The following is a 9,708-nucleotide window of genomic DNA, read 5'->3' on the forward strand; positions in this document are numbered from 1 at the left end:
TTTTAACCAAAACACAGAAACTTTAATTGGATCAGAATAACACCTGTCAAGGACCTGGGCCGTATACTCTTCTTTATAGCACCAATTCCTTCTGAGGGGAATTTCACAAGCCATCTAGTAAGTGCTCTGGTTATACACAGACTGGCTATAGTGATGTCCCAAGCATGGTCACATCAGCATCAATGTCCGGGCATGCTCAGATTTCTGGCTTAGTGCCACTTTAACCACCACTCTCTTATATCCCAGGAGGGTCTCTCACAGGCAGCAGGTAACTCTCCCTTCCCCACCCCCACCAAGCCCTGGAAAACATGGAGTGCCTTTTTACAGCTCCTCCTTCTCGGTCCCCTTCTTCTGGAAAGCAGTCAAGATGTTCAAGCTCTTCTGGAGTTCCTCCTTTTTCCCATCACTCATCTTGTTCTTCTCAATCAGCTTGGTGATCCGGGTCATTTCTGACGCAGGGAAGTCCTCACCTTGGTCTAAGACCTTCCCCATGATCTTCAGGTATTGCTCAGCCCACTTCTTCTCAGTCTCCTTCACATTTGCGAGATTGTCCTGCCCCTGCTTCAAGAGGGCCTGGCGGGTCTCCATGCCTGAGGCCCTGATGAACTCCCCAGCAAGGGTGTCATATGCAGGCAGGCAACCAGGCATACCTAGGTAGACTCCTTGCCCCTTTAGCCAGCGCTGGATGGCTCCAACCTTAACCGCCCCACTATACAGGACTGGGTTCTCAAAGTCCCCATCCCGAAAGAGGTAGAAGACTGGGTAGTTCTCTTTGTCCAGCTTGTATTTCTCACTCAGCTCCATATTCAGCTTATCACCATAATCTGTGAACAGAAATCAGGTATGAGGAGCAAGAACATGAAGAATGCAGGGCAGGAGATTGCTATGAGGCCTATCTGAGCTGACAGCAAGAAGGAGCCTGGTTTTACATTCCTCCTCTGCTACTTCCTAGCCACGTGACATTAGCCAAGTCATTTAACCTCTCTGAACTTCACTTTCCTCGTCTGAAAAATGGGAATTCCTCTGAATATATATTCTATACCCACTATATGCCAGGTTCTGTTCTGAGTGCTACGGATCTAGTTAGGATTAAGAGTAACAAGCTCTCTGACCTCAAGGAGCTTATATTCTTTTAAGGGTAGGAAGAGAGATGGTACATGATTGTGCCAAAAAGATAAAAATAAAATGGAGTGATGTGACAATAGGTAAGAAGGCCTACTTTGGGTGGTCATGGAAGGCCTTTCTGCGGAGATGATATGGGCTGAAGGACTGGAGTTTCAAGGATAATTGGGAAAGAAAGTCTCAGGTAGGAAGGGCTGAAAGTGCCAAAGCTCTGAGGCAGGAATAAGCTGGGTGGATTGAAGGCTCGCAAGGGACATTCTGGCTGGAGCTTAGTGAGCAAGGAGAACATGTGGTAGGTAACAGTCAGAGTCTCTACCACATGTGAGGTGTTGGGAGGACCCAATGAGGAGGTATGTGCACTTAACCTGGAGAGTTCAGTGCAATATGTGGTATTTGCTATGTTCTTCCTAACAGGCAGTAGTTGTTTCAGGGACTGATGCTGTGACAACGGGTTTCTTATACCTTGCCAAAAAGAAAGGACTAAGGCTGCCTATTACCGGGCAGTAGTACAGGAATGTGGGGTTCCAGCCCTCATTCTGCCACTTCACACTGTATAATCTTGAGCAAGATACTCTAAGCATGAGTATCGGGGTCACAGTACTTTCTTCCTAGAGTTGTCACAAGGATAAGATACATGGATAACACGTAGCACAGTGGCCTGGCACACAGTAAATGTTTGACAAATGTCAGCTGCTAGTCTTCTTTCTCTAAGAGCCCCAAAGGAGTGGATTTGCAGCTGAATCAGAATTGGCTGACTGCCCTGGAAAAGTGTGGGAACTATCTCTACCCAGGACCAGACTCTCGAGCTGGCTAGGAACCTGGGGCATCCCAGCTGGAAGGAAGCTGAGAGAGGGAAGAACCCACTGCACTTGGGAACAGATACTGTGGAGTTCTGGAAGAGCCACTTCCTACTACTCCATGGTCTGAAACAAGTCCTTTAGTTCCTTGAGCTTCAGTTCTCCTCAAGTATAAAAATCGAGAAAATGTGCCTCACTTTTTAGGCAGGGTTTAAGTGAAGGTTCAAAGTGCACTGTCTGTGCACACCTTTATATACAGACTGTGAACCAGCACGTGTTGGCAACTATTATATTAGCGTGGTCACTGTGGTTGAGAGCTGTCCTTGATTTAGCAGTAGCTCTGGTGTATTTGAGTTAAAGCCAAAATCCAATTGTTTTGGTAAAAAAACAGCTGAAAGAAGATGGAAGAAGTGACCACAGAGACCCTAGGAAGCATGATACCTCCTCTGACCACAGAACCCTGCAAGGAGAGCTCCACATTCTCACAGTGAGTTTAATGCCAGTGTTGGGTGGAAGGTGAAGGATGGGGGATCCCTTTCCCTTGGGCACCTACAAGGACGAACTGAGGTTCTGTGCTATCAGAATCTGTTTAAGCTAAGCCTGCCACGAGTACCAGATTCTTGAGGCCATGACTCCACTTACACTCCTGTGTGGCTCAGACAAAAAAGTGCTGGGTATTCCACCACCTACAAGGAGGGAAATAATTCCTAGCTTCCTCCCCTTCTGCCCTCCACAGTCACGCTGGACTTGTCCATACCTGAGATCCCCACCTCTGCCACCAAGAGATCATCGCTGGAGGCCGAGTTTTCAGCCAGACGCTTGAACTCATCCTGTTTTTCACCGTAGGGGTACTGGGTGTCGAACTTCACCAAGACGAACTTGCTTTTGGGAATGACCTGAGGGCATAGAGAGCTGAGCAAGTCCGGGATTCCAGGGACCTTTGGGGCTAATTCCCTTTCTCAAGGGACCCCTGTTTAAGAAACAGAGTGGAAACCATGCCTGCAAGGGAGATAAGTGCTCACACACTAATATTCATTCATTCATTCATTCATTCACCCATTGAATCATTTAACAATTTATTGGTGTTGGGTACCCCATTAGGTACTGGTTCACAGTAATCAAAGATATATACAACCCTGCTTAGAATAAACAAAGCTGCAGATGTACTAAGGCCTTCTCTTCGAGTGGCCTTTTCGGTAAGATTAAGTGAACCCTGAGAAAACACTATGTTGGCCCCATGGCATGCCCATCATCCCAGAGGGCGTTTCTCAGTAAACAATGAACCAGAAATCTGACAAACACCCACCAACCATCTATAAAGGGGTTGGCACCCATGGAGGTGCTTTGACTACAGAGCCAACAGGCTGAACTCTGCAGTTTCAGGGCTCACAGGAAGTTGCTGAGAGGCAGGCTTAGGACAATGTCCCCTCCCTAGACCACAGTACCCTTTGGCTAGATCTCCAGGTTCTTTTTCTTTTTTTCTTTAAGATTATTTATTTATTTGACAGAGATAGAGACAGCCAGCGAGAGAGGGAACACAAGCAGGGGGAGTGGAAGAGGAAGAAGCAGGCTTCCAGCTGAGGAGCCCGATGTGGGGCTCCATCCCAGAACGCTGGGACCACGCCCTGAGCTGAAGGCAGACGCTTAACGACTGAGCCAACCAAGTGCCCCTAGATCTCCAGGTTCTAAACTGTCAGGGTCAAGACCCTTATTTCAGTGGTAAAGTTCTCATCACACAACATTCACCACTTTAAAGTGTACAATACAGTGAAATTTAGTCCATTAACAACAGTGTGCAACCATCACTAATATCGATTCCAGAACATTTTCATCACCTGAAAAGGAATCACATACCCATACACATTTTAAGCAGTCACTGCCCATTCCTCGTTCCCTCCCCTAGCGCCTTGCAACCACTTATCTGCTTTTGGTCTCTATGATGTCTACTCTGATGGAATCCTACAATATGCAGCCTTTGCTACCTGGCTTCTTTCACTCAGCATCTTGCTTTCAAGGTTCACCCATGTTGTAGCATGTCTCAGTATTTCATTCCTTTTTGTAGGCAAATAATATTCCATTTTATGGATATGCCACATTTTATTTATTCGTCAGGTGACGGACATTTGGGCTGTTCCCACCTTTTGGCTATTTGTGAACAGCACTGTTATATACACTCGTGTCCAAGTGTTTCTTTGAACGCCTGTTTTCATTTCTTTTGGGTATATACCTAGGAGTGGAAATGCTGGGTTGTATAGTAATTCTATGTTTAAGTTTTAGAGGAATCCCCAAGATCTTTGTTTTGATGGTTTCTCCCAATGCTCAGCTTTATTCTAATAAACTGCCCTCTCCTCCTCCTACAACTTTTTCCTTTTCTAATCAAAGTGGTCACTTTGGCCAATTTTTCATCATAAGCAATCACTGTCATAACTCAGTCAAGCTGACATCTTTCCAGTTTTTGTTGGTCTCTGTTCCTCACTGTGTGTTGATGTCTATTTTGTTTTAGCTTTTAAAAAATATTTAACACTGCCTAGGGATGCAAAGAAAGGAGGAGAAGCTACCAGAACAGGCAATCTTTTAAGTGATCACTGACCCCCACAATCTGAGCTCTGGGGGCCTAAAAGCAGGTAAGACTTTTTTTTTAAAGATTGTATTTTTGGGGGCACCTGGGTGGCTCAGTAGGTTAAGCGTCTGCCTCTTGAAAATTTATCTCTAAAATAAAGATTTTATTTATTTGAGAGAGAGAGAGGCATGACCTGAGCTGAAGGCAGACGCTTCACCGACTGAGCCACCCAAGCGCCCCACAGGTAAGACTTAGAATATAAATCAGATCACATCCCTCTGGCCTGACTGTCCTTATTTCAGTTTAACAAACTCATTTCCACTCAGGGCCTTTTCATTTGCTGTCTCTGCTTGCTGGAATACACTTTCCCCAACTCCTTCCACGGATGTCTATCATTCAAAGCTCAGTTCAAATGTCCCCCCCCCCCGCCCCTTCCACCAATGGAGAGGCCTCCTCCATTCATACCATGCTAGCTAGCACTGCTTCATTTTCACCCTCCTCTATCATGTTACCCTGCTGTGCTTTCTTCACAGCATTAATCAGTCACGAAAATTCTCATTTGCCTGTTTGTTGTCTGTCTCTCCACTAAAACATACATTATGAGTACACGGACCTCGTCTGCTCTATCCCTATTGCCCAAGAGTGCTTGGCATGTAGCAGATGCTGTGAAAATATTTGATAGATGAACACCACTAGGGTAGGCTACAGTAGCAGATGCTACATATGTCTGGGGGAAAATATTTTATTTTAAAATTAAAAAAAATTTTTTAAATTTATTATTTATTTGAGAGAGAGAGAGAGCATGAGCAGAGGGGAGGCGGAGAAGCAGGCTCTCTGCTGAGCAGGGAGCCTGACGTGGGGCTCGATCCTAGGACCTTGAGATCATGACCTGAGCCGAAGGCAGACGCTCAACCGACTGAGCCATCCAGGTGCCCCTGGGGGAAAAATATTTTAAAAACACAATACAGGATCCCCACCTGCAAGGAGACTACATTTGTATTATGGAAAAATTAATAATTATATGGTGGTCTAACACTGAAACAGAATTGAGAGGCCTCCATCTTTGATTTTGCCATTTTAAGCCATCAGCAGAATGGTTTTGAATGGCACACATTTGCACAGTGGATTTTTTCCTTTTCATTAATCAGTCTGTACCTCTTAAGTGCTTTAGAAATCTGTCTCCTTTCTTTATCCTTAAGAAACCGATTCCACCACATCCTGTATTTAGGAAACTTGCCTCTTCAAGATGAAGATGAATTCATCATTCATTCATTCATTCATTCATTCATTGAATAAAAGGTACCAAGGGACTATCACGTGCCAGACACTGCTCTCAGTGAACACAGAAGTAAAAAAAGCAGGCAGGGTCTCTTATTTCTAGTGATGGTGAAGGGCAAGAAACAAAAAAGACACTGGAAATTGCTGAAAGACAAAGCACAGAACAAGGCCCCTGGACATATTACCAGGAAGCTTCCCTTTTGTTCAGTGGTGATGGAAAAAGGACTTAGAAAGGGACTGGAGAAGAAATTTGTTCATTCATTCAACAAATTATTACTGAGGATTTTCTAGGTGACAGGCAACCTGCTAGGTCGTACAGATGATCAGTGAACAAAATAGACAAGGCATTTCTTCATATTCTAGTGTGGGAGATGATAAAATAGACAAGAAGAGAAAAATCAGTGATGAGTGCTCCACAGAGAAATCCAACTAATGTGACTGGCTCTCTCGACAGGGGGAAGAGGAAGTCAAGGAAGGACTCTGAGAAGGTAAGTAATATTTAACCTAAGTCTGAAGGATGAGAAGCAACCAGCCTTTCAAAGATTGGGCAATGAATGTTCTAGTCAGAAGGAACTGCCAGTGCAAAGGGCCTATGTCCGCGACGAGCTAAGAATATTCAAAGGACAGAAGGCATGTATGGCTGGAGCAGAGGGAACAACGGAGAGAATGGTCAGGAGAGGAGAGGAAAGGCTGAGCAGTGAGACCTGCAAGAAGACTACTGTACTGACAGCCAAGACTAGGGTGGTAGCAATAAAAACAGAGAGGCACCAACTGAATAGGAAATAGTATTAACTTTACAGCGCAAAATTCCCCTCTAAGTCACACTTGGTTTGTGATGTTATACCATTCCTGCTTTTGGGGGGTGGGGTGTAATTTTTCCAATAAAGACCCCAAAACCACAGGGTGCTGTGGGGTGTGCCTGACAACCAACCAGCCATACCTACATTTTAAAATATTTGAATAAGTCACAGATGCCAAATCCAGGATAAGGAACCCTTTGAGAATAGAAAGAGTTCAACCACTTGAGACAGATTTAGAACTCCACTTTTTGGTTTCACTTCCCGGCAATGGGTACAAATTAAGAAAATAAAACGCATGGCTTCTCTCTCAGTGCTTAGTTCGCCCATCTCGTAGGCGAAGTTAAAAGCTGCCAGTGGGTGAAGACAGGTGCCGAGGAGGCAGTTGGGACTGTATTCAGCCTTCAACATTTCCAACGTCCCATTTACCCAGGCGAATCCTTCCACGTCTTGACCCGATTTCATTTATTTTGTCCCCAGGCCCAAGATATTCCGTACAGAGTTCCCTTATTTTTTTTTTTTTTAAAGATTTTATTTATTTATGTGACAGAGAGACAGCCAGCGAGAGAGGGAACACAGCAGGCGAGTGAGAGAGGAAGAAGCAGGCTCCCAGCGGAGGAGCCCGACGTGGGACTCGATCCCGGAACGCCGGGATCACGCCCTGAGCCGAAGGCAGACGCTTTAACGACTGCGCCACCCAGGCGCCCCATAAGAGTTCCCTTATTTTTAACGCCTGCACTTTTCAGGGAGACACAGCATCTCGACATTGTTTGCATATTGCAAAGCAGGCTGCACTCCACACCAAGGGAGGAGGGGCGCAGAAACGCCAGTTAGCTTGCGGGATTTCCAACCCCCTCCCTCACCTCCCCCGCCCCACCACAGCCCGGAGCACTGTGGCGTCCGCCTCGCACCGCCCTCCAGGCCTCCCACTTGGGACTCAAGGATTGGATCTCGCCCGGCACCGCCCTCTCCCCCTAGATGAGGGGAAGGGGTAACTGGTTCCCTACACTGCATCTCTGCAGCTCTTTTGCAAAAGAGGAAGCACAAATAATGCAAAGGCAAGGGTGCGCGGGAACCCTGGCTCATTTGTGCCGTATGGGTCCGGCCCAGAGTCCACCAGCCCTTTAGGATGGTGGGAAGCCCTGGGATCGTCACTACAGACCACCTTCTGCCAGCCCTGCCTCCTTCCCCACAGGTGTGCGCTCCCCTGGGCGCTTAGCCTGCACCTGCGCGCGATTCCCCCACCCCCCGTTACCTTGTAGAAAGTGACTGTATCCAGGGGAAGGGCGCCCTTGGTGTGCAGGCCGCTGCCGCCATGCGGAGCGGAGAGGAGCAGGAGGAACAGGATAAGAGGAAACAGTGGGGAGAGAGAAGCGGCGCGGGGCATGCCGACAGCCATAACGCCGGATTCTGGCAGTGGGAGCTACGAAGGCTGTAGTGGAGAAAACGCGGAGCCTAGAGTCACGTGACTTGCAGGGCCGGCTCGGATGCGCGCACGTGTACAGCCTGGGAGGCTCGCGCCGGCCTAGGGTGAGGGAGGGGCCACGTGAGGGGCCGGGAAATGGGGCTGCCGCGCGCGCGCGCACTTGGCGAAGTTCAAGCCGGCCTCGGGTGTGGGGGCGGGGCCGCGTGTGGAGGGTGGAGGAAAGAGGCTGCTGCGCACGCGCACTCGGCGAGGCTCTCAGTCTTGCCCTTTTCCCGTCCTCCTCTGCGTGAGGAGAGGCTTGAAGCGCGTGCCTGGCGTCTCGCAGCAATTAGCTCGCTCTCTTTACTCTTGTTCGAAGATGACGAGGCTGGCCATCATTTCTTCCTGCTTTTGGCCCGTCTGGCCGTTCATTGGGACCCGCTGCTACTTTAGGTTAGTCCGTCAGTCTGTGCTGCCGTCCTCACGAGGTCGGTCATACTCCCCCAGCTCCCGTAGCCAGGACCTGAGTAGGTCACGCAGACGCGGCTGTTCATCAGCATGGCCGTCAGGGCCACCCCTGAACCCTGCCCAGTGCCTGCTCTGTCGTGAGTGCCTTAGAGGCGAGGCGCCAGGCTCCTGTAAAAACAGGCTTTACTGAAAGCAGAGTAGCCGCCCAGCTACGTCCTAGCCTCCCGGAGGTCTTAAAAACAAAACAAAAGTCCTAATAATTCTATTCCCTAGATATTTGTTCAGGGCATGTTTTACACCAGATCGTGGTTTTGCCTGCGGGAATACAGAATAGAGATGAACGAGACGGAGCTCTGGCCTGAAGGAACTCACAATGTTGGGGGGAAGACAGCAATAGTAGTAAGACCATTACAGTGTTGTGAAAATATAAATGGAAATTTGGTTATCTTGCTCAGGAGTGTCAGGGAAAGTTAAAGACAGGAAATGACTTTTGAACTGGATCATGAAGGAGGAGGAGGCATTTACAAGGCAAACCACCAAAGGGTATTTCTAGAAGGGGGAAAAACATGATGAATTTGTAAAGGTAAACCTGGGCACATTGCAAAGGGTCTCATCAAGCTGAAGGGTTTGGAGCCACCACAGGTGTTAACCAGGAGAGTGAAGTCGGATTTGCTGTCACTTAGGAGTGAAGGGAGTGGATTGGAAGAAGGGAGAAGGTTGAAGGCAAGGGAGACTAGTTAAGGGTCAATTGTAGTAGTCTAGGTGAGAGTGGTTAAGGTCCTGCGATAGGACACAATGAGAGGGAAGGGTCGAATTGAGAAATTTTGTAGGGTGGAGTTCACAAAACTTCATGAGCAAATGGTGTGAGGTAAGAGAATAAATTATATGTACCTTATGAGGGGCTTAGCATCATATTAACCATTGTATATGTCTAATGAATGTGTGGGTGTGTAAAATAACCATCGAAGATCATAAGATCTAATCATGGGCAACCAGTTTACATAGAAATTTTGAAAGAAAGAGTCTGTGTGTGTGTGTTTTGATGGGTTTATTTACTTTGAGTTTGCCCTAATAAGTTATTAAATAAAATGAGCTACATAGACAAATGATAGAAGGTGGGGGGAAAATTATGAGCTGAAGTGGTTAAAGAAGCCTTCATGGAGGAAGAGGAAATGGAGTTTATCCTCGGAAGAAAGAACATTTTAGGTGAACAAATAAAAAGGGAGCAGAAGTGGGAATAAGCATGATGGTTTGAGGAGACTGACTTGGCTGGAGAGAGTT

At 47.2% G+C, this 9,708-nt stretch overlaps 1 protein-coding gene across 1 annotated transcript; it reads right to left on the minus strand.

Moving 5' to 3' along the window:
• Window positions 1-8,106, minus strand: ERP29 (endoplasmic reticulum protein 29). The gene is made up of 3 exons (XM_008688897.2): window positions 7,810-8,106; window positions 2,677-2,815; window positions 1-824 (listed from the first exon to the last, which is right to left on the minus strand). Exons 1-3 carry the CDS (start codon window positions 7,951-7,953, stop codon window positions 322-324), a joined length of 786 nt encoding a protein of 261 aa, XP_008687119.1. The 5' UTR covers window positions 7,954-8,106; the 3' UTR covers window positions 1-321.
• Window positions 8,107-9,708: the final 1,602 nt, after the last annotated feature.

This window comes from Ursus maritimus, unplaced genomic scaffold (assembly GCF_017311325.1).
Source record: "Ursus maritimus isolate PB19 unplaced genomic scaffold, ASM1731132v1 scaffold_33, whole genome shotgun sequence".
NCBI classification, from domain to species: Eukaryota; Metazoa; Chordata; class Mammalia; order Carnivora; family Ursidae; genus Ursus; species Ursus maritimus.